The sequence below is a fragment of the Mus musculus genome, chromosome 5 (genome assembly GCF_000001635.26).
Source record: "Mus musculus strain C57BL/6J chromosome 5, GRCm38.p6 C57BL/6J".
In the NCBI taxonomy this organism is placed as follows: Eukaryota; Metazoa; Chordata; class Mammalia; order Rodentia; family Muridae; genus Mus; species Mus musculus.
The window spans coordinates 89,076,663-89,102,675 of record NC_000071.6 but is presented as its reverse complement, the minus strand read 5'-3'; the positions used below and the strand labels follow the sequence as shown (position 1 = coordinate 89,102,675).

General features: G+C 41.7%; 1 protein-coding gene across 11 annotated transcripts in view; it reads right to left on the bottom strand.

The window, feature by feature from the left end:
- The window catches only part of Slc4a4 (solute carrier family 4 (anion exchanger), member 4), a 445,799-nt gene that overhangs the window by 136,981 nt on the left and 282,805 nt on the right, over nt 1–26,013 (bottom strand). For all 11 annotated transcript variants that reach the window (XM_030254704.1, XM_017320995.2, XM_006535136.4 and 8 more), the window contains one exon: nt 17,958–18,034. In XM_030254704.1, coding sequence (XP_030110564.1) covers nt 17,958–18,034 — 77 coding nt within the window. The remainder of the gene's footprint in view (nt 1–17,957; nt 18,035–26,013) is intronic.

The following is a 26,013-nucleotide window of genomic DNA, read 5'->3' as shown; positions in this document are numbered from 1 at the left end:
TTTAATGTACTCTTCACCGAGGTCTCTAAGAACATGTACCAAATTAGAACAATAGAGAATAGCAACAAAGTGAAAAAGAGGAACTGAGGGACGAGTATCATACTGATAACCAGGCAAACTATGCAAGAGTTTCCCTACACCCTTCTTATTCTGCACTTGGTGGGCTAAAGCCATGGGGGTGGGGGGGTGACAGTCTCTTTGCGTCTGTGAATACTTAGTCTGAGAGTCCCTTCCACTGGAACTTTGTTTAGGGAGTATTCCAACCCTGAATTCTGCCTCTTAGTAAGTGTGTGTGTGTGTGTGTGTGTGTGTGTGTGTGTGTGTGTGTCAGTGTGTGTCTCAGTGTGTGTCTCAGTGTGTGTGTGTGTGTGTGTATGTGTGTCTCAGTGTGTGTGTGTGTCAGTGTGTTTGTGTGTGTATCTGTGTGCCTCTCAGTGTATGTGTGTGTGTACCTCTCACTGTGTATGTGCCTCTCGTGTGTGTGTGTGTGTGTGTGTGTGTGTGTGTGTGTGTGTGTGTGTACAATGAAATATTACAATAGCAGGTACTGGCTTATACTGGGAACTCACTGAAAACTCCCCATAGAGATAACATTTACAGAAAAACAGTGAGTGAGTAGAAACTGCCCATAGGGAACAGCATTATAGCTGAAGAAAACTGTATGTGGAAAAACCTGGCCAGGAAAGTGCGCAGCATGGTATCAGAGAAGGAAGACTTCCTTGTGGCTGTAATGAATCACTAAGAATGAGACTCTTGCATGTTCACTGGAGAGAGACTCTGGGTGGGAGATGCAGGGCTCTGGACATCACTCTGGGCCTTGCTATGAAGACAGTGAAGCAGCAGCAGTAAGCAATGTGTCTCACAGAGAAGCCTGCCATACATTGCCATATATCCTCAGGCCACTCTCAGCTTCCTATGTGCTGCAGTTTAATATCATAGTGGTTTATATGAATGTAAATATAATAGTTAGTGGATCACCCTAGATTGTCTAGTGCCTTGTTACTGTTGAGAAAGCAGGGGGAGAGAACAAGTATACATCTTGCCTGTCTGGATGTATAGAACAAGTTTAATGCAAAATCATACTAGATTGTGCTCTATTCCAATTAAAACAGAAACAATACACTGATGCTCTATTTTGCTACTTTCTCTTGGACCACTCAAGAAATATATAAAATAATATACTCTTGCTTCTTAAACGAGGCATTTTCTACTTGGTATATCCCACTCCTACATTTTCAAGAGAGCCAGGGCAGAGCTGAAGATAAGCAGTTATTGTTTGCTTTGGTTTTCCTTTGGTACTGAGGGTGGAACAAGGTCTTCCTGCATGCAAGGCAGGTGGTGTATCAGGAGCTACAACTGGAGTCCCCAGAATAGCTGGTATTCAAACTTTTTCCCTTCTGCACTTTGCCCAATCCCCTTCTAGAGTCACAAGAACACAAAGACACAATGCTTTATTTTTAACTAAGGTGTTTGTAAAGCTCAGAGGGATAGAGACTGCACAAACTCACTCAGCAATCAGTAGACACCAGGCTCTGAATCAGCATCCCCGAGTTCATAAAAATCAGAGTCTTCTGACCCATCAGGACAAACACCTCTCTACTATCAAGAAAACCAGAGAAGGACTCAAGATTTTTCTCCCCACGAGTTTGAATCATTTCTTCTATCCTTCCATACTGAAGTATTACAAGCTCAGAGGTGAGAACAAGAAGAAAGAACTGAAATGAAGCTAGAATACCCCATTTCATAGGTTAGACTATGGGGCATGCATGCACACACAGAGAGAGAGAGAGAGAGAGAGAGAGAGACAGAGAGACAGAGACAGAGAGACAGAGAGAAAGACACAGAGAGATACAGAGACAGAGAAACAGAGAGAGACAGAGGAGAGAGGCAGAGAGGCAGAGGTAGAAAGAGAGAAGGAGAGAGAGGGAGGGAGAGAGAGAGAGAGAGAGAGAGAGAGAGAGAGAGAGAGAGAGAGAGAGAGAATACAACTCTTGATCCCTTGATGCAACTGGAGAGTAGAAAATTTACTAATAATCTTTTATTGTATTTGTTCTTGTTCGAAAACTTTATTTTCATGAAACCTGCATGTTATTCTACTTTGACACATAACTTTAAAAACCTTTTTAGATGAATATATAATGTGGTTTTTATAAGTATCACTGAAGTTCAAACTGTGAACATAAATCCATGTCTTTCAGAATGCCCACTCACTGGTGGGTTCTATTAGTGGGATGTCCTTCGGGGAGTGTCAGCATCACATGGGAGGAGAACGATATTTCTATCTCTCAATGAAAAGGTACCTCATCACACAGTCTTACAGATGTTTTCACAGTGTCCTGATGAAAAGGCCAGTCTGCAAAAATGCACGGCTTTGAAAGGGAGCTTCACAACTATTGTGAATAGTAATAACTACTGTTAACTTTTCCAAACAAGTTAGAAGTTCTTCCGAAAATACAGTGGCTGGGAATGCATTCTTAGAGATCACGATTCAACAGCACAGTAAATTATGCAGGCACCTGCTCTTTCCTCAAGCTCAGCCTCTTATAGGCTATGTATTGAAATCTCTAGTTTCTCAGATTCGTTGATATTTAAAATTCTGTTTAAAAACAACCTGGCTCTAAGTTCCATCTGAGAACTGAGCCTTGCCACTAAAAGCACAGTGGGAATTCACTTTGTCCCTGGCTGGGAAGTTTTTTGAAACCAGTCATCCTGATAAGCAGCTGGGTTTGAATTTGACAATTACTGTGATATTACCCTAGGGATCAAACCATAAGAAAATGGGCAATGTAAGAATTACAAAGTAAAGTAAACTAGCAGAGACAGTAATAAATTCAAATAGAGGGTAGGTAAAGCTGCCTTTCAAAGCTTGATCTCCCTCACCCCCAATTTCACACAATTCCATGTCACACCCTCAAAAGTTGGTCCAGATCTGAAATGTGCCCTGCATAGGTAGCAGAGAGCCATGTCACCTGTAAAAGAACATCTTTGTGTGCTGACAGCTGTTTTCCAGTACATCCTTGAAATATATTATCCTTTATTTAAATAAAAATGCTGTGAGGATTTCTCTAAATTACACCAGTCAACTGGTTAATGATGTTGATTTAGTTTTTATAAGAAGAAAATATGTAAATAGATTTTAACAAATAAAACCATAAACTATTTCAAAAATGTTAGCATTTCGATGATTGTCCTAAGCAAGAAAAAAAAAATACATGAATATATGAGATAGGCAAGAATCTATGTTTCAAGCAACTAGTTCACTTATTAAGACATATCACCAATAAATATAAGAAGAAATCTTAACAAAGTGAAAAGATAATAACAACACATTAGGAAACCACTTTATGGCCTGCCGGGGTGGCACACACCTTTAATCCTACTACTTGGGAGGCAGAAGCAGGTGGATCTCTATAAGTTCAAGTCCAACCTGGTCTACAGAGGGAGTTCCAGGGCAGCCAAGGCTACACAGAGGAACTCTGTCTCAAACATTATAAAACAAAAAGTTCAAAACAAAACCAAACCAAAAACAACAAACAAAAAAAAACCCACTTTATTATGAAAAAGTTTTATGCTCATTTACTTAAATATAACAAAGATTCCTATCAGAAATCAGCTCATTAGACCCCTGACTCTCCCCACAGTGCTGATGGTGGACACACTAAAAACAATATGCACCATGTGACAATTTAATGATGCACATAGTAGGTTCCAGATAGTGTCACAAATTCAGTCCTGGAACATCTGCTAGAATATTTAATGTGGGGCTCAAGGTAAGTGCTACTGATATATCTCCAAGTAAATGGCACCCAGACTAGAGAGATGCTCAACAGACAGAGCACCAGAGCACCATGTTCTTCCAGGAAGCCTGGGGCTTGATTCTCAATACCCACATGGGGTCTCACAACTATCGCTAACTCCAGGGTATCAGATTGACATGCAGGCAGAACACCCATACACATAAAAATAAATATTTGAAAAGGTAGGCCTTAGGAGGGTAGAGAAAAATAAACTTTTGAGTCCAGAATAAATGTAGATGTGATAACAAAATCAACGGTGGACTGTCAGACACATTTCTTTACAGGAAAGGAAAACCAGTATAGTACAAAAGGTAAAAGCACAAAATATTATGGGCCAAATTAGCCACATAAATGTGAAATGTGAGGAATAACGAATAAAATAAAACTGGCTTGTATCCTACCCAAGCTTACTGCAAACCCAGCCAAAATCGAAAGGCAATAGCTCACTTAAATAATAAAAGCAACCATGACAGTGAAGACTTGTATCACAGTTTCAGATACATCAAACTTTGATACATTAAATGTTCTCTCCCTTTCAGGCAAGCACCCCACGGAGTAGGCAGTGCTAAGTGAATTACAATTCTGTGCTATGAACCAGAAAATTGAAATGCAAAAGACTTAAGACTTAATCCTCTTATTGTCTTCAGTGTTTCTAAGATGAGCCTAAGGTCAAAGTTCAACTACAGTGCTTTCTTCACTATCAAAAAAAAAAAAATAAGATTGTAAGTCTGTATACGTCTTAGACTTGATGACCTGGAGGTGTCTCTGTCCATGGCAAGGATGCATCCAGGAAATCAGACATCAAATAACTATGAGGCACTTCAGCAAAACAGGTGAAGATTAATCAATCAAATTGGTTCTAACTGGATTGTCCACTGCGGTCCATAGCATGTTAACTTGTCAATCTCATCTAACTTTGTTAATTTGACCAGGAACACTATCTACACAGATACAGCTATGGAATAATGTATTTCATAAGAATTGGAAAGTTTGGGACCACTACTCAAAGAATAGTAAAATCTATAGTATTTTTCATTTGTTGGAGGAATCAGTTGCTTGCATTGTTAAACAACAGATAGTTGCAATCTTGCTTATTTCTCCCACTTCCCTAAGGATGAATGTCTCATTTGGCCACCATCCTTGTCTACCATTATTTATGTTCTCTGGATGGCCAAGAGCTTCCAAAGCACCCCTTTGTCTTTCATTGCCTGCTCTGGTCTGCTCTGGTACTTTGTTTTTCTGAACTCTATGGATCACCCTACCTGAGACCATGCATCACACCATTTTAAAAATCATCTTACCATCGGGTTGGCAAGATTGTTTAGTGGGAAACCAAAGTGCTTGTTGTACACGAATGAGGTCTTGAGACTGAATCACCAGCACCCGGGTTAAAGACAAATGTCAAATATCTTTAACCCCAGTGCTGAGGGGACAGAGACAGGCAGACACTAAGGGCTTGCTGGCCAGCCAATCTAGTCAAAATGACAAGCATCAAGTTTAGTAAGATAGCCTATCTACAAAACAAAGGTGGAGAGTATAAGGGAAGACATACTCTGTTATCCTTTGGCTTCCACATGTGCATACATGAGGGAGCACACATGCACACACATGTATAAATACACACACCACCACCAGGTAGGCACACACATCAAAATACATACATAAGAGCGTTTTCTCATGGATGGCCATCAATCTAATCTAGGATAAAGACATAGAGTGTGACATCTTTTAATCGCCATGACAGCAGAATTGTCCAACTAGACATTGTCAGATGCTTAAGAATCTCTTGAATTTTTAAAATACTAATTCAGTAATTAGTTCATTCAGCATGATGTGCACCTCAAAGTCCAGAAGTGATCAGGTGGACACCTGTCTACTTGACTGTGGTTTCAGTCCTGAAAGCAACTCCTAATCCTTACAGGCAGAGTTCATGGCGGATTACAAGCACAGGCGTGCAGACCAGAGTGCAGCTCTGTTGTTAAGTAAATTTAACATTGGGACAGTCAATCTCACACGACCTTAAATTCACCAGTAGATGTAAAGTGAGGTTGATATTAACCATCGAAAGCATCCATGTAAGGAATGTCAATTGGAAACGATTCCTTTTAAGGGAACTCAATCAGCTCTCTTAGGAATGGGACAGTTATCTCAATACTATCAGATTAAACTACTAAATGGTTGGGCTGGAGAGATGGCTCAGTGGTTAAGAGCACTGACTGCTCTTCCAGGGGTCATGAGTTCAATTCCCAGAACCTGTAATGGGATCAAATTCCCTCTTCTGGTGTCTCTGAAGAGAGAAACAGTGTACTCACATTAATTAATTAATATTTAATTTTTAAAAGGCCACTAAATGATCAACAGGGCAGCCAGCTTTGAAACTCAAAAGTTTGCAATGGCTACCTAGGCAATCACTCAGTAACTCTTTGTTCTCTTAGTATATGTGCACAGAACACCAAGTAGGCACCAATGTCTATATCATATGCTCCACTGGCTCTCAGATTATCAAAGAAATTACTGCTGGGAGTTTAATATGGTAGCCAAAGAAAGGGAAGCATAGCTTTTACTTCAGTTCAGTTCTTTGAGTAAAACCATAGTATTGATGGCAACATGTGAAAAAGTCAGGAAGCCCTGTGAGGGACCAGCTGGCCTCTGGATTGTTAGGCAAGTGAGATGGAAACAGTAAGACACTCTCAACGCTCCCACTCCCTGAAAAAGAACAGAACAACTCCCTTTGGTGCCATGACCTCATCAAACTCCTGCTCTGTAGTGATTCCCTGTTGAGGGGTGCATCAGAATCCACAAGGATGCCAGCATGTAAGTAAGGGGTAGCCTACTCAGCTACTAGCTTGCCATTAAAGCACCTGATGAAGCCTATCCCCATATCAAGCTAAGAGTCTCAACAGTGGGTTCTTTAAAATTCTCCTGAGGAAAGGGAGAGTGAGGAGGGTGGGGGACAAGAGAAAGGCTGGGTGCAGCAAAACTGCAAATGTGTAGAACAGTGCCTCGACGAGAGGTTTGCCAGCTCAGCTGGCAGGTTTTCATGTCCTTCCAGGTGCAGCCCACCAAGAGGGACGCCTGAGAAGAAGCCATCTCTCGATTGCCAAGCAAAGTCCCAGAGAGCTTCTACAGCTGCCTCAGTGCTGAGAACAGCAGTGCCTTCAGCCAAGGCAACAGAAACACAGAAATCCAAGCCTACAGCCACTGAGCTTTTGATATTTGTGCCTTGGGACAGAGGTAATGAGCCAAAGTGGGCATCCAATCAAACTAAGAACATAAACTCAGTCTTAATATCTACATTTAAACTTCTACAAGAAAACCCCAAGGCCAACTAAGAGGCACATGTAAGAGCACGAAGCGTCTCTATTTCACCTGGTCTCTAAGCTGTTGGGTAAAGGATAGACTCAGGCCTGACCAGCAAACAGTACATTAGTAGTGGAAGAGGCTTACAAACATGCTTTAATGATCTAGAACACAATTGGTATCTCCTCTGGGAAGTTAATTGGATTGTCAATAAACTATGACCCAGAAATTGTACTTAGAAAAATATCTTTATAAAGACTCATGAAGAAAAGCAGGACTTTGCAGTAAGGCCATTTCTTATAGGCACACTTACATTCATAAGGAAATAACAACTTGGTTTCAATCAATAGATTGCTTGACTGAAATTGGATTCATGTATACCATACAACTTTCAAAAAGAATGCAGTAGTTCCCACTGGATTCCTATTTATTTTTGTAACTGCAGAAGTACCCATGAAACCAAAAAGTCCAGGGGCTAACAGTTGTTATTTTCAAGAGCTAAAATAGACTGTTCACATTTGTGTTGCTTAAATTTTACAGCAATTTTGCATACTTTTAATTGAGGAACAGTGGGGTTTAAAAAAAATCACAGGCAATAGGGTTACAATAGTAAAGAGTGAAGATAGATAGATAGAGTTATAATAACTATTATAAAGCTTTATTACCATGGCCTTTAAAAAAACTGTTTAATCATGCCTAGAAGGTCTATAAGGTATGGCTCTTGGCTCTATAACAATATTCCACTTCCAAGTATTGCTTGATGAGAACTTAGCTAGATATGGGTAACTTGTAACATGAGAACACACCTAAAAGATCACAGGTAATGACATTGAACTACTCTTTGAAACATACTGTAAGGACAATCATGGAATCGGGACATTATGACAGGGAGAATAGTGCAAACTGAAAAGAACAAGAGAAACAAGAACTATCAAATATCCAAAATGCCAGTTTATTATTTAAGACATGCCACAACTGCAAACCCTTATTAAAAGTATAATGCAGGGATGTAGTGCACCCGGCATTCAGAGTTCAAGTTCAGACTAGACTATGACACAAGGTGCTGAGGAGATAGCTTATCAGTGAAGTGCTTATCCACATAATTATGAGGACCTGTAATTTGGATTCCCAGCAGCCACATAAAAGTTGTATGTGGCAATGTGTTGATAACCCTGGCACTAGGGAAGCAGAGTTACAAATCCATATAGCTCACTAATCACAGATTCTAGCCAAGCCAATGATGAACTCTAGACTCAAAAACGAAGATGGAGAGCAACTGAGAAAGACATCCAATGTCAACATCTGGACTGCACATCTGAAATGCGCATCTGGACTGTATGTCAGCTGTCTGTGCATGTGCGTGGGCGCATACACACACAAACACACACACATACACACTCAAACTCACACACACACACAGGAAGGGGGAGACAAAGAGAGAGGAGACAGAGACAGACAAAGAGGCAGGCAGACAGAGAGACAGAAAACAAAATAATGAAAGTATGTATCAGAGAACCACTCAGAGATGATCCTATTTTCTTGCACGCTCCAGTGTTCCTTTCCAAACATAATAACTCTGCTGTGTGTCCAGCCCTTGGCAAAGCTTCCAGTATAGACAGCGTTAGTAGCATTAGTTATGTGCCATTACTCAGGTGGCATGACTGATTTCAGTCACAGGGACATAGAGAGGGCTGCCAACATGAATACAATCATTCAAAAGCGCTCACTAGTCTCTCATAGCATGCCTATGCCCACTTACAGTGCATAGGAATATTTAAATGCTTTCATTAGTGTAGAATAATTGCTTAGCAGTTCATAGGAAATACTTTAAATGAGGAAATCACTTTATTTCCCACAGTTCCTCTGCCCTACAGAAGAACTTCCTTTGCTGGTACTAAGGCCTCTCACATTTATGGTTAATGTGTTAAGAAATTGGCCTCGTTGGGTTATTGTGCACTCAATTTAATACACAGAGGCGCTCACAAAAATGCTTTATATAGTAACAGCACCAGGTGATCGGAACATTGGCAAATTCCTCCATCCTACTGCAGTATCCATAGCCAGTGCTTTAAAATGTAAATCAGAACATGCAACACTCCAGGTAAAGAGCCAAAAATAGTGTTTCCTTGCACTTATAATAAAATGAAAAGGTCCCCCTGATGCGTTCCCGACCGCCTTTATCACGGCACACCTGTACCTTGGCTTCAGCCACTCACTCTGAATTTATCTTTTCTGCCTTAAATATATATTCATTCCTGCCTCAGGCCTCTAGACTTGCTTTTTTCTCAGCCTGGGGGGGGGGGAGGCTTCCAATCCACTGATGACCCCTTTGTTTCCCAAGTCCTGATACTCCCTGATCTTGTTGTCAGGACAAGCAAGGTTCATTGTGGTGGGAAAGGAAACCATTTGTTGATTGACTTGGGTTTTAGTGTTTGTTACCTAACCCTACCCCCAAATTTGGAAGCTCTGTGACTCAAAAGATGAATGAGTTTCACTCACGCCTAGAATCTACTGTCAAGGGTATGAGTGGCCATTTCTGCATAAGTAAATACATTCAAACCACCCTAGCACATGGATGGCTTGATTTTAAAATTAGCATACTGCCTCTTCGCTGTTACTTCTTGGTTTCTAAGGTAACACTTTAACTCTGTACTAACATCCGTACCCAACCTCTCTCTCAGTCACCGGTGGTTAAAGCATTTGAAACACGGGAGAGAATAGAGACCTAGGAAACGAAGTCACATTAAGTCCAAGTCCTAGTGTAAAAGAGGAGGATGACAGGTGTCAGCACTGTTAACCGTCTCACTGCAAGCTGACGCTATTCAAAAGGAGCCTAAGGATAAGCGTCACGTGGCCACCCACATGCTCATCAAAAACACACAGCTGATTAGACAGTGGTTGGTGACCACCCATATGTGAGTATCTCCAATGGCTCATGGCTCTCTTGCCGGGCTGAACACTGTGTGGTGTATAGGTGCTGTCCCTTCTTGGGGCTGTTTAACTGTTCCCCTGACACTGCAGTTTACAGAGGATTTTCTGGTACCATGGAAGCTACACCATAGCTTTCAGGTTAGATACAACTCAAAAGCATCCAGGTCCCGTGTCTTAAGTGTTTGGTATCTTTAGCAGTAGGGGTGTGGCTACATTTGGAATCCATTACAGTCCAAGTGGCTAGGTACTCTGAAAGGGATTTCTTTATGGTACGTACCCTTTAGAGAGAAGACTCGCCCTAAATATGGGTCACTGGAGGTGAGGAAACCATTCTGAACCTGGGCTATACCTTCTGGTAGCAGCCTCCAAAGACATAGAAGCAGGGAGTTATGCTTTTTCCCTGCTTGCCCTCATAGGCAAGTTCGTCTCTTGTGCCGCTGAGGCATTCCTTCACTGTTATTAGAACATACTTCTTCGAGAACAAACCTCACTGATGAAACATGTACCGGCTTCTTAGCCTTTCCATTGGGAGTTAGTGATTGTTGAACCTGCTGGGCCACAGCCTATATACCCCTCTAATAAATAACCACATACATGCCGCCATGCACACATACATACATGTGTACTCATTCTATCAGGTCTGTTCCTCTAGAGAGCCTAACTAATACAAGGAACTTGCCTTCTACCTCTGAGAGGCAAACAAGCGCTATACCAATAGACTATATTATTTGGAGAGTCATTATGCCGACAAACCATCCAAAATGAAGTTTCTTGTGCCTGGTACTGAGGGCTTTTGTTAATGGGGAGAGCATGTCACTGCAAGTGGCATAACTTCCTTTAAAATACACACACACACACACACACACACACACACACACACACACACACACACTGTCCATAACATTTAGTAAATATGTAAAATAGTATGATTCCTTAAGGCTTTATCCAACAACCTTAGTATTATCTGCCCCTTAGCCCTCCTTCTCCCTCACCCATCCTCAGTTGGAGCCCCCTTCCCTCCCTACATTTTTATTTTGCACTTTGTATCACTTGTATCTTACTATTCACCTCTCAACACCCCCATCCTGACCTCGTCGGTAATGCCTGGTACTAGAAACCTAGCCAATTTCCTAGGCTAGTGAGGTCATGCACCATAGGAACGAACCCACACTGCCCCCTTTCCAGAGCTGCATCCTTCCTTACAACATTCTACACTGTGTCCTTAGACCAAGAGGTAAGTGTAGCTACCGTCCTGCATCTAAGAAGCTTCTTCTCCAATCAAACAGAGACCATCACAGAAAACCACAACTGGAAACAATAGAGGTGGTAAGAGCATGGAGAGCCCAGCCCCGACAGAAATGTCCATATCACAGCTCCTGCATCTATGGCTCGGGAAATAGTCCAGAAGAAGGAGTGGAAACATTCTGAGACTCAGAACACCAGGACATCTGCTGTGAAACAGTCTCTCTTAGAAATGGCTGCATAAACAAGACCAGAAACAATGGCAAAAGCAATATACATGCTTATGCAGAAGGGGAGGAGTCTCACAGGGTCCCACCCCTACCCAGAGGACAAGAGGTAACTAGTGACTGCTGGTAGAGGGAGAATTAGCCTCCCCCAGAAATGAGCCCCCATATTGGTAATATAATACAGAGATCAGCCCAGAACCATATACATACAAATAATAAAAATGGACTCATCAGATGATTGTATTTTTATAAGTAACAGTGTGTGTGTGTGTGTGTGTGTGTGTGTGTGTGTGTGTGTATGTGTGTATAACAATAATAAAGAAAAATAGGCTATCTGTTTGAGAGTTGGGGGTGAGTCCTAAGAGGGGACAGAGGAATGAGAAGGGAGAAAAAAATTTTTAGATTTATTTATTTATTATATGTAAGTACACTGTAGCTGTCTTCAGACACACCATTACGGATGGTTGTGAGCCACCATGTGGTTGCTGAGATTTGAACTCAGGACCTTTGGAAGAGCAGTCAGGTGCTCTTACCTGCTGAGCCATCTCACCAGCCCTGAGAAGGGAGAAATTATGCAATTCTATTTTAACTAAAATGTGTTGGAAAATAAAACAAAAGTAAACACATATACACACACACACACACACACACACACACACACACACACACAACTGAAGGAACCAAGAGGAAGTTCATGGCTGAGACCCAATCTGTAGAGACTGAGAACATCTAAGGACCAACAACATGCTTTTGGTCTTAGTTTTCACAGATGTCACTCTGTTTGGAGCTTTCCTGACAGGCAGTGCCCCAGAGGTCCCTGAGAGCATTTGAAAGACAAGACTCTAACCTCAGAAAAGTCCTTGCCGCAACTTCCTCCACGGAGTGAAGTCAGGCCACCCATAGTCAACAGAACCACAGAGAAGAGAAGGCACTGCCTTACTGCAGGTCTACCTCTGTGAATATGAAAGAACCTGTATCCTGGCCCTAGGATGGAGATTCTGCTCTGAAGCCATGAAAACTTTCCCCGCAGCTAAGCTAGTTCCAGTCAATTCTGCATTGTGTGTGTAGAATAATAAGACTGTTGGTCAGTGAGCCATAGACTCTGCCCTTCTAGATTCCATCTGATAGTCACCAAGACAGCAATTTCAAATTCAGACATGATTTAATAGCTTATCCACTTGCTTTCTGACAAGATACTTATTTCTATAAAAGACCAACACCACTTCAAAAATAAAAATCAAGGCTTCCGAGTATATTTAAAGATAATAGACAGTAGATAATGCTTAAAATAATCCTGCTATACTTTCAGAACACGAATCCTAGATCAAATTCCTCCAGGAGATCTATGTAATACTTTGTCTGATAATGCTGTTAAACAATGAGGTAACCAGATAAGACGTTACAAGGTCACATGACCCTTCCATGTATTCCTTGGACCCTGCAAAGTGCTTCAATCTCTACCCCTAACATTGAACCTGCAAGTGTCAGCTACTACTGCACCATTCTCGGCGTGGGGAGTCAAGCCCTATAAAGCTATATAAGCATCTCTGAGACTTAAAGCTAACAAGATAATGATGAAGATCGCATATTAGCGCTGCAGATGTATCTCAGTGCTTGCAGACTTGTACCTTAGGTACCAAACCCTAGATATGATCCCTGGTGCTAGGAAGGAGAACGGCAAACTACTGTCTGTCTTCCCACATCATCATGGAAATCAATAGCCAAGCCTTGCTTCTGCATCGCGTCTGTCCTGCAGCTCCATCTCTCAAAGATCAGAGAAGGAACAAAGGAATACAGAAGGCCAAGCAAAGACAACTTGGAAAATTAGCTGGCTCCTACAAAAGAACATTCCAGAGCAACAACTAAAAAGAAAGAAGGAAGGAAGGAAGGAAGGAAGGAAGGAAGGAAGGAAGGAAAGAAAGAAAGAAAGAAAGAAAGAAAGAAGGAAAGAAAGAAAGAAAGAAAGAAAGAAAGAAAGAAAGAAAGAAAGAAAGAAAGGAAGGAAGGAAGGAAGAAAGGAAGAAAGGAGGGGGAGGGAGGGAGGGAGGGAGGGAAGAAAAAAGAAAAAGAAAGAAAGAAAGAAAGAAAGGAAGGAAGGAAGGAAGGAAGGAAGGAAGGAAGGAAGGAAGGAAGAAAAGAGAACCAGATTATATATTGAGATGCACAAGTCTATGTGTTCCAGATGTATTTGTTAAGGTACTCCTCGCAGGTGTTTTTCTGCTTAATAAACATCACATTCAAGCAGGGATGCGGCTGGGGCACTGGATCGCTCCATTGGGGCTATGCTTTTCTGCTGCTCTTAACTGTTTGGAGCTATTTTTCTATCGGGCAGCCACTACTGAAATTCTGAGTGCATGGGGCTTGGCAGAGCGAGGAAGAAAAAGTGCAGCCCACAGATTTGTTTCTTCTGCTTTCCCCAAACAGAATCTCATTTAAAATATGCCCTCAGATTGTGTCATCCCGTGGCTGTCAGGAAGAACCAATCTGTTCCTCTTCGGTACACCGAACATAAAGCCCGTCTTTTTGTGTAGTAGGAAGTTCTATAGCTGCCGGGAGCCATGAGGCAAGGTCACAACTGTTCAGAGTGTATCCAGTCAGAACCATCATTCAATCTGAAACTTCCGCAGCAGTTGGATGGACGTTTGGGAGGCAGACTTGGAAAAGCACCCGGGACGAGTTTGACTTCACTGCCAAACTCACTCCCAGGACATTGGCTAATTAATTATAAAAGCTTTCTTCAAAACAAATTTGTGCCTGGCAACCTGTTTCCCCCACCCAGCCAGAGGAAAAATAGGTTAAAAAAGAAAGAAAGGGGAAAAAAAAAAACTAGGTTCATGGTATTAAAACAGGTTACAGAAATAAAACCTGGGGTTACCATAGCTTCATCTACTTGCAAGTCTGATTTTCTTTTGCCTTAAAAGGCTTCGAGCGCTTTTGCATGTGAGGCATAAACTTGCTCCTACCCCATCCTCCTCCTCCATGTCAGAGGGAAGACAAGACTGTGGGTCAGTTTAAGCTCCTCTCCCAGCCTCCGGAAGGAAGCAGGCAACAGAAGTGCTCTCAGGAGAAAGAGCTCACTGAGTAACTGGCTCAGTAGCAGCTATGTTTGGGCGGATAATTTCTCTCAAGATATACCCGCTGGCTTGCATTTGCTAACTTTGAAAACAGAATGAGTAAAACCTCTGAGCTCCGCCTTTGGTCATCACCTTAACATCAGCCTCAGCTACTATGAGAAGCTGCTGCGAGGGAAAGAAGGTTGATTTCGAGAACCTGATCCACACACATTTTATATAAAAATCAGCAACCGAAGCCGATGATGCACCAATGTATTCAGATCCTTGAGGCAAAATTTGATGTAACTCTCTTTGTACGCTAGCTCTGGAACTTCCTCTACATAGGCCCAGGTTTGAAGAGACCCAACAAAGTAAGAAATTTCTCCCAGCCAACAGTTGCCAGCTGCCTGTTCACAAACTTCTGCCTAGATGGTTGTCCCCAATAAAAGAAGATGTATTTAAAAATGTATCAAACATATATGCTTAACCCTAATTACTGTGACCTTATGTAAGTTCAAGTCCCCTGTCAGAGGGCACGAATAATTAGCACTGATCAGTAAAAGCTCAATGGAGCCACAGTGAGTGTCGAAGAAAATTCTAAGGGTTCAAGTTCCACCACAGGTGTATACCTACCAACACATTAACGATCAAATATTCTGATCTCTGACCATGTCCAGAAGAGACAGAAGAAGGCAGAAAAACTAACCAAGTCAGGGTTTGTAGAGAGAGGCCCAAGGAGTCAAGAGTGACTATCAAGGTCACATGGAGGGGATCATCAGTCCTGATGGAAAGCCCTCTCCCAGAAACACCAGCAGATAAACATAAGGAAGACACGCGATCTTGGGGAAATGTCAAACTCTACTTGCTAGAAACCTATTATGCATCTAATCCACAGGGAAAAGGAGGGAAATGACACAGAGAGCATGGCGAACTGACAGGAAATGGGAAGAAGAGCATCTGCAAAGGTTCTGCTAGAAATCAGGTCTGGGCAAATGAAGGCCTTTTTTTTTTAATTAGGTTAGGTATTTTCTTCATTTACATTTCCAATGCTATCCCAAAAGTCCCCCCATACCCTCCCCCCCACCCCCCCACTCCCACTTCTTGGCCCTGGTGTTCCCCTGTAATGAGGCATATAAAGTTTGCAAGACCAATGGGCCTCTCTTTCCAATGATGGCAGAATAGGCCATCTTCTGGTACATATGCAGCTAGAAACACGACCTCTGGGGGCGGGGGGGGTAACTGGTTAGTTCATATTGTTGTTCTACCTATAGGGTTGCAGAACCCTTTAGCTCCTTGGATACTTTCTCTAGTTCCTCCATTGGGGACCCTGTGATCCATCCAATAGCTGACTGTGAGCATCCACTTCTGTGTTTGCTAGGCCCCGGCATAGCCTCACAAGAGACAGCTATATCTGGGTCTGAAGGACTTTTAAGGAAGTGTCGATGAGAAGGTTGAACCACTCCAAGAAGCCATTTCATACATAAGAGAGTAATTTTACCTTTCCTGTACTTTGGAGATTTCACCAAGGCCTATAAAACTCTGTCATTACTATAAGGACTGCCAGTTTAAAAAGAACACTGTCATAAATATTGCTTTTTGTAGAAAAAAATAGCAAAATATGAAAAAAAAATTACCAAAGCTACCCTACTTAAGGAGACAGAGATAAAGAATTAGGCCATGGGGACGATAGCATTAGTGTGCTAAGCATGAAGCCAACTAGAATTCTGTACTGTGTTATAGCAAAGGACATAAGAGGAGGTTATAAGAGCAAAAACCAGATGTTTGGTTTTCTGACAAACATATCAAGTACTATTTTTTTCCACTTGACAGGGGGAAAGCTGGGCCCATTACATACCTAGTTTTGAAACAAGTATCAAACCATATTTTCTCAATTATGTCCCCTAATATTTATCCTGTAACTCAGTCAGAGTGTGTGTGTGTGTGTGTGTGTGTGTGTGTGTGTGTGTATGTGTATATATGTATGTATATGCATGTTCAGAGCTACAGTATTTGTGAATATATGCATGTATGAAGGAAGGATGTGTGTATGAGTGTGTATGTCCAGAGGTTTGTGTGTCTACAACATTTGTGAATTTTTTTTCAATGTATGGGGGAAGAATGTGTGTGTATATGTGTATATACGTGTGTATGAGTGTGTATATGCAGAGGTTTGTGTGTATACATTTGTGAATTTTTTTCAATGTATGGGGGAAGAATGTGTGTGTATATACGTATATGTATGTGTGTATATGTGTGTGTATATATATGTGTGGATATGTATGTGTGTGTGCGTTTGTGTATGTGTATATGTATGTGTACATATGCATGTGTGTATATATGTGTGTGCATGTGTATGTTTGTGTATCTGTGTATATGTATATTATGTATGTGTTTGTATGTGTATATGTGTATATGTAGGTGTATATATGCATGTGTGTATTTGTGTGTGTGTGTGTGTGTGTGTGTGTGTGTGTGTGTGTGTAAGCATATGTGTAAAGATTAAAGGTTGATACGGGATGTTTTCATCAATCACTCACTATTTTATTTTGAGACAGTGCCTCTCACTGTACCTGGAACTCACTGATCTTACTGGACTGGCTGTCCAGCAAATCCCAGGGACCCCCCTGTCTCTACCTCCCCAGCCTTAGGATTACAAGTGTGCTTAGCAGCACTTGGCTGTTTTGTTTTTCATTTGGGTCCTGGGGACTGAACTCAGATCATCACCATGTGTGCACAAAGACCATGCTACCAAGTGGCCCCTTTGTTGCCTTAAAACCTGGAACTTTCATTTCTTTGAAGTCTTGAGATTTTTTTTCTCATCAGGAAGTATCAATATATTATGTTGTTGAAATATAATGTCTCTGTAGACATCCAGCCAATTAAGAAAATGACTCAGTTTTCACCATACTCTTTTCAAAAGAAAAAACAGCAGCGATTTAAACTCTCTGCTCTTCATTATGAATGGATGCTTATGATATGTGGTCACACACAGAGAACTGATGTGACATTAGCAATACCTTTACCTGATGAACATCCCCTCCCCCAAATTGCCAATCACCAGGACCACTCAGCCAGCCTTTCATAGTACACCAAAACACTTTTTCATAAAATACCCTCATTTAATCTCTACAACAAACCCAAGGTAAAGGTTATTACTATGTGCGGACTCAGCTAATTCCAGCTCCTAATCTAAAAGGAACAGGAGAATGCACATCACGGCCAAAGCCAAGAGTCACTTGCTTCTCTGAGTCACACAGCTTGCTTTCTTCCTTAGAAAAAGATCAGACTCGCTTCCTCACATAATGGTGGTCCATTTTAGCGGTGACAACCACTCTCTCTAAGCCAACCCAGCATCCCTTAGATACATGGCCAGTCTTAAATCCCAAAGAAAGGAAGTCTCTGCTTACCTGATCCTTCTCTGGTTTATCAGAAATGTCATTGAGACTGGAGGATGTCAGATTCCTGTGGGTCATGGCTGGGCTGCCTGGAAAAACATAAGTGAACTCTGATCAGAGACTTCTTCTCAAGGGTACAGGCTTTGGTCGAGCTTATTCTAAACACTGGGAGATGAGAATGAGAATGGAGAAGAGCCTTTTAAACACATTACCTTCCAGTGAGTTCTCCTGAACCCAGGCTGGATTATAACATAGCTAAGTGGAAAGTATATAAAATCCCAAATTCTTCATCTTATCGCCTGCTTATGTCTCGTGTTAAGATAAATCATGAAACATCTAAACCAGGAAGTATAAATCCTGTTTTCTAGCTGTGTTTTACTTATTTCACTGTGTTTTACACACATCTAGTCTACTGCCCCCCTTTGCATTGCTTTTTACCCACAGACACAGTTCCTACCTATCACCAACAGAGCCAGTCCTGGGTACATGCCTGGCCACCCTCTACCCTTGGCCTCAGCTACCCTTCCAAGCATACCACCCCTTCTGATCACCCAGAAAAGCTACCTGTACTCCTCTTCCCGAGAGACATTTGGTCACAAATAGTTCCCCTTGTGGGTATCTGGCCCAGAATCCACAGTCCTTGCTTCAAAGTAGTCTTGTCATGGGCTCTCTGACCACTATTCCTACCAGCAGGCTAAAATCAACACGACATGCCAGACTTCTTCAAGTAGAAGGATGAACTGGACAGGACATATGTCATAGCACCAATCTTCCAACAACAGCAAGAGGTCAAAACCACTGGAATAATCTATCCAACTATTCTAGACACTGTTAGACACAACAGAACGGATGTCCAGAAGAGCAGCAGGCTGGCAAACTGCGGGGAGACTGTGGCAATCAACAGGACCCTGGGCTTCCATTTTGCAGTGGGACCTGAAATTTCTAGGCTTATGAAGCAAAGAGTAACACTTCAAAGCCAAGGTGCTTGAGCCAGCCCTTGCACAGTGCTGAGCAACGCATTTCTTACTAATCCTCAATGACCTGACTCAGGCAAGTCTTCCCAGCAAGAGGGCGAAGGTTGAAAAGCACTGAGTTCAAGCACCACTTACTCTTGGCTTGAAACCAATCCTCATAGACATGAATTCCTTCAGAAAGAAACTCCAACATACAAAGTTACAAAAGATGGAAATCTGCATCTGGTAAGTTAATGTCCGTGTACCAGCAGCTCTTTAAATAATATAATCTCTTTGAACCACAACATCAGAAAAGACCTAATGTTCTGAGCCAGGAGGACGGGGTACTTTCCAGTCGGCTGCGTTTCATTGAGTAAGCATGGCCTAGATCTCTTAAATCCTTTACCTGGCAGAATGTTTTATTCTAGGAAAATTTGAGCACAGGGCATTATTTAAAAAAAAAAAAAAGTAACATCTGACAAAGTGTTTCATAAGCAAAATTACACGAGTCTTGTTGAAGGCAGCATTTTATGCTTTGAACTGCATGCTGAAGTTCTAGTGTCCACTGGACTCAAAAGGTTCCAGGAACAGACTTGAACACCCCCAGATAATGCTGAGATAGAACCTAATGGGGAAGGGGGTAGGCTTATCTTTGTGCTTTTTTTCTTTTTAAAGCTGGTCATTGGCACTACCTGGATGAGAGTTTCTTCCTGAATGAGAAATATGAACCATTCATTCCTAATCAATGGAGGCTGGGCAATCTAATCACAAACACACAAGTTAGGTGCAGTCTTCATTGATAAGCAGGTCAGGCTGATTTCTAATTAGTACATTTGTTTTATTTAAGGGGTAGTAATGTCATCATTTGAAAACTAAATAAATTAAATCCCTTGAGTAACAGATTAATGAAACGGATTTGCTTTGGAAATCTAGGATAAACATTGTAAGGCATATTTGAACCCATCACTGTCTTTCTTGCCATAAAGCCTGACTAGTTAAAAAGCCAAAACAATGGGCTTTTACTATAATGGTAAACTTGATTGACATAACAGCCTTGCCAAGGAAACAAATCCAGTCTAATTGCTTCACCTATCCTGTGGCTAATCTCTAGTCGTTCTTTGTAGAGGGCCAGAAAAAGGCACAGTCTGAAGAAGGATGCAGGAACCAGAGAAGGAAGAGAAGGCTGGTGTTAACAATAAAATCCACTGCCCTTCCTGCACTTCATTTAATTTCTAGTAATAAAAATAACTACTACGAATGTTCAGTTTTATAACACATATTGTAACAGCTCCAAGGCCAACAAACCTAGGACACTAGGTAAGATGCCCGAAATTGTTTAATCTTTTCCTATCTCTTTCCCTATCAAATGCAGCATCCTCACTCCCCCAACACCTGCAGTCAACCAAATACTCTGTGTCCATGGTAACCAAAGTGAAGACCCAGGACCAGTAATATCCACATCACTGCAGCACTACTCATTAGAACCCAAATTCTGATGCTCACCCCACCCAAGCGCTAACCAAACTCTGGGCATGGGACAAAGAAAAAAGGAGTTTTATCTAACCTTCCATGTAGCACTGGAGTGTGGTAAAAATGGAGAACCACCACTCAAAACAAAAACTCATCTTGGCAGGCAGTGTGTGCTACCGGGAATCTGAGCTGATGGCACATCTGTGAGGGTCAAGTCAGAACTATCATTCTGGCAACTTGCCCTGTTGCAAGCCACCACTGTCACCTTGCCTATATCAAGGAAAGCATTAAATTAGCACCTTCACTACACACACACACACACACACACACACACACACACACACACACACATACACGCACATATACACACGCACATACACACGCACATACACACGCACAAAGAATATTTGGCTTTTCTTCTGATTCCTCACCTATACAACCAAGTCAGTAAATAACTTTGTTTTGGAAATTCACGTTGACCACAGAAACATATTACCAAAACCAAAGAAGACAGGGCAAGAGCCTAAAGAGATTACAAATTAGACTGGATGTGGGAACCAGAAATCTGTGTGTGGATTTTAACAAACCCAGGAAGCTGTTACACAACAGGCCCCTAACAATGAAGTATTGTGTACATTTTGCAACAGATATTCGATAGGACATGTTGTCAGAATAAATCAGTGCTCTGTATTTAGAGTTGGAGCCTGTAATATAAGCTCATTACACTGCAATACTTAGCAAGCAAGGGAATTAGAGAAAGCTACCCCCTTTTTGCACCAATGGTTAGCACAGAAGCACATCCTTGAGCTGCCGCCTTTGAAGACCGGTGGTAACTTACTCAAGACTCCATTCAAATCCTCTTTCCAGCTAAAATCCAGGACATTCAAATGTCTTGAGATTGTTCTTGGCCCAAAGGAAATGCTGCTTCTAAAGTGTGGTGTTTTGAAAAGAGAAGAACCAGCCTTGGGTTCACAGTCATAATTAATTTCCATATCACCGTTTTCTGGCTATAAGGAAAAGAAAGTGGTGGAGAATCACATTCCCAAGCCTTTTCACACAGTCGAAAATGGTTTCATTTTTCAAAGTACCCATTTGGCAGGTACATACTGTTTCTATAAAAATTAATTACACTCTGTACTGTTTGAAAATCGCTGTTATTCTTTAGTATATGTGTAGCAATTTTTAAAGTCCTTTGCAATTATATTTATTGGATACATTAAAAAGAGGTGAAGAAATGCATGGCATAGGGAAATATTTAAATGTGTGCATAAAATGCAAATGTTTATATAATGCAACAAGAGATTAACCCCCACCTTACCTCATACCTACATAGAAAGCTAATACAGCACAAAGGACAAGCTAAAACAAGGACTTCATAGCCTAGGAACCAGACTAGATTATTTATTCACATGAGTAACGAAACAATTTCATCATAAAAAACAAACAAGCAAAACCCACAAGCTCCTAAGACTCATGGGGTATACCTGTAATCCTAGTTACTCCACAGGCTGAAGCAGGAGAATTTCAAATTTAAGGCCAACCTGAGCAATCTCGTGAGGTCTCCAAATAAACAGTAAAGGTTGGAACCCTAGATCAGTGCTTGTGTGTTTTCCTGCACTATAAATAAATAGAGTTTTGAAAGTAAATAAGGAAGGTAGCTTATATACTATAAGACATATAAATAAATCTAGGTAATCATAAATTCCTGAATTTATCAAAAATTCAGAGGTATGAATCTGATTTTCACTGCCCCGGGCCACAGAAAAACTTAGTTTATTTTTTTAAAGCCTTATAGTTTGGTCCCCAGCCTTTAGAATTACTGGGAAGTAGGTGTTGTGATCATAAAAAGAGAAAGAGCTGTAAGAATATGTTCTAGCAGGGTGTAGGAGAAGGGGGTGCCCCTGCGGGCCCATGCTGAGGCATCCCTTCCCCCTGAGGGACCAGACACACACCAGTATAGTATAGAATAGTTTATTCAGGGCATGGAGAGGAGAATTAGGAGGGTAGTAGAGGCTGAGAAAGGCAGAGAGAAGGGGAGAGTAGAAAAGTAGAGGCCAGCTATGACCACATGGAGAGAGGGGGAAAAAGGAATGGGAGAAAGGGGACACAAGGGGCAAGAGAGAGGCAAGAGGGTAAGAGAAAGGAGGGGCCAAGCAGCCCCTTTTAAACTGGGCCAAGCCTACCTGGCTGTTGCCAGGTAACTGTGGGGAGGAGCTTACCTGACTGCTGCCAGGAAATGTGGGGGTGGAGTTTAGACAGAATACCAACATTAGGGAAACCATTTAGGGTGTTGAGGTGAGTAAAAGGAAATTTGACCTTTGGAAAAAAACTTTGTAGGAGGTATGCACACTGCCACAATTCCCAGCATGATGTCATGTCTGTACTACCATGTGCTCAGACCCAAGAGCTCAGTGCTTTGATGGGGCAGGCCTGATGATGCTCCCCTCCTTTGATCTTGTTCATTCTCTTAGAGATGGACATCTCCCAAGCTCAGCTAGTTAGTGTGCTCTGCATGCTTATTGACCCACCACTTCCTGCAGAGCAGGAATTGCACATCTTAATTTTCATATCAATGCTGGAATACTCATGTATGTATCATTTGTACCACTCGATGTATACACACGTGAACTTCCAGGATGGTAAGTTCATGACCACATGGCAAAGGGTAATGCCATAATTTAAAGTTGGTCCTCTATAAATCCTACCTCCCCAGAAAAGAAAACCTGCCTCTGTAGTATTTGGATCAACACATAATCTTCATCATGTCTAACAAGGAGAAAGAGTGAAACACGGTGACATTGAATATGTAAGTCAACTGGACATAAGCTGGAGTCATCAGACAAGGGGGAGCCTCAACTGAGAAAATGCCTCCACAGGTAAGACCCAGCTGCAAAGCATTTTCTTGACTAGTGATCAATGGTGGAGGGCTCAGTCCACTGTGGGTGAGGCCATCCTTGGGCGGCTGGTTTTGGACTCTATAAGGTAGGAAGCAAGCCAGTAAGCAGATCCTGCCCTGTCCTGACTTCCTTAAGTGATGAACAGGGATATGGAAGTGAAGCCAAATAAAACCCTTTTCTCCCCAACAAAGCAAACAAAATACGAAAAGCATTAGCAATATGATTGTGAAACAATAAAAGTACATACTTCTGGATGCCCTCCTTCATAGTCACATTCTAGTTGTAAAACTCCATACTGTGCATGCAACCAATGTTCTGGCCTTAGTTTTCTACACCAAAGTTACTACATTTGTAATAGCTTCCCATTTCAACCATGGAATAAGGAGAAACAGAACGTCATCCATATAATGACATAGACTGAGAAAGCCTAAAAGAAATGGTCTTGTTTTCTATGACAGCAGGTTATCCAGAAAAAGAGAATTAAAAAAAAATGGTCTCTGAGACCTCCATTCCCAGGCCTCACTCTTCACATAAAATGTAGAAATCTGTAGAATATAAATATTTGACTAAGGAAAGTCAAAACTATTACCAGTCATTTGGAGCTCTTTGAAGGAATTTCATAACTAAGAAGGATCAATTTTGATATCTTTGATCATTTTGTTTTTCAATTCTTTTTTAATCCAATTTTATTGTTTGTTCGTGATTTAACAAATTTTAAGACCAAAGCCAAGACTCTTATACTGTCTTTTTCATAGGTCTAGCCCAAAGCATGATTTCACTTCATAAATATTTTTGAAAAATAATGAGTGGGTTGTTTGACCTCCACTTAGAAATGCTATTAAGGCAACTGTGCTAAATCCATGTCTTATGGGGGGAAGCCGTTCACTGCATGCACTCTCAGGAGCCCTTAGACATGGAAAGCTTGAAGTAAACAAGGAAGGAATGTGTAATGAGCTCAGAAGCCACAGGGCAGAAAGATAGCACCAAGGTGGCCAAAGTCAGTCTGCTGGTAGCACAACAGGATTCAGAAGCAGTAAGACTGGAGAGAAACCTGCAAGGGAAAACCAAGGATGTGAGGGAAAAGGCAGGTGTGGGGAGTTCAGTTGAAAGTCAAGAGAGCCTGGGGCAGAGAAAAGCCAGAGCACCTGAAGTGACTCAAACCACGAGACCAATGTGAAGGTGTGGTAAGTTTGATAGAAAGAAGACATCAAAAGACTCACATAACTATCAAAGTAAGAGTGAAGTTCGGCCAAAAGCTGAAGTCATTCATTCTTAATGTATGGAGCAAGGAAAGGCAATGCCTTTATATGGAGAGCTGGCTATACACAGAGGTCAGGTGCCAGTGTCACACACACCAGCACCACAAAGTCTTGGTCTTTAATAAACCACTCTCCACTCCTTCGTATCTCTGCTACCAGCCCCTGTGGATGATCTGTTTAAGCCCAACTCCTGCACTCTGGGCTTTCCTGCTTTGATATTCTGACTACTTGTGAGTTTTCCCTGGGTCCAATGCCAGACATTTCAAAGTCAAATAAACAACCAGAAAGAGCAAAAGTCCTTTCATCCATGATGACTTACTTTCTAATAATGGTGATGAGTGTTTCAATTTTACTGTGATCTAAAGTAATGTTTTAAATATTTAAAATTCTGTCTGTCTGACTCTCTCCCTCCCCCTCTCTTCCCTCCCCTCCCTCTTCTCTCTCTCTCTCCCTCTCTCTCTCTCTCTCTCTCTCTCTCTCTCTCTCTCACACACACACACACACACACACACACACACACACAAACCATAAAACCATTACTCACATTCCACCTCACTCCAGTCAGAATGGCTAAAGTCAAAAATTCAAGTGAGAGCAGGTGCTGGTAAGGATGTGGAGAAAGAGGAACACTCCTCCATTGCTGGTGGGATTGCAAGCTTGTACAATGACTCTGGAAATCAGTCTGGTGGACTGATCAGAAAATTGGACATAGTACTACCGGAAGATCCAGCAATACCTCTCCTGGGCATATACCCAGAAGATATTCCAACTGGTAATAAGGACACATGCTTCATTATGTTCATAGAAGCCTTATTTATAATAGCCAGAATCTGGAAAGAACCTAGATGTCCCTCAACAGAAGAATGGATACAGAAAATGTGGTACATTTACACAATGGAGTACTACTCAGCTATGAAAAACAATGGATTTATGAAATTCTTGGACAAATGGATGTATCTGGAGGATATCATCCTGAGTGAGGTATCCCAATCACAAAAAAGTCACTTGATATGCACTCACTGATAAGTGGATATTAGCCCATAAACTTAGAATACCCAAGATACAATTTGCAAATCACAAGAAAATCAATAAGAACGAAGACCAAAGTGTGCATACTTCATTCCTCCTTAGAATAGGGAACAAAACACCCATGGAAGGAGTTACAGAGACAAAGTTTGGAGCTAAGATGAAAGAATGGACCATCCAAAGACTACACCACCCAGGGATCCATTCCATAATCAGCCACCAAACCCAAACTCTATTGCAGACGCCAGCAAGATTTTGCTGAAAGGACCCTGATATAGCTGTGTCATGTGAAGCTATGCCAGTGCCTGGAAAATACAAAAGTGGATGTTCATTGTCATCTATTGGACGGAACAGAGGGCCCCCAATGGAGGAGCTAGAGAAAATACCCAAGGAGCTAAAGAGGTCTGCAACCCTATAGGTGGAAAAACAATATGAACTAGCCAGTACCCCCAGAGCTCGTGTC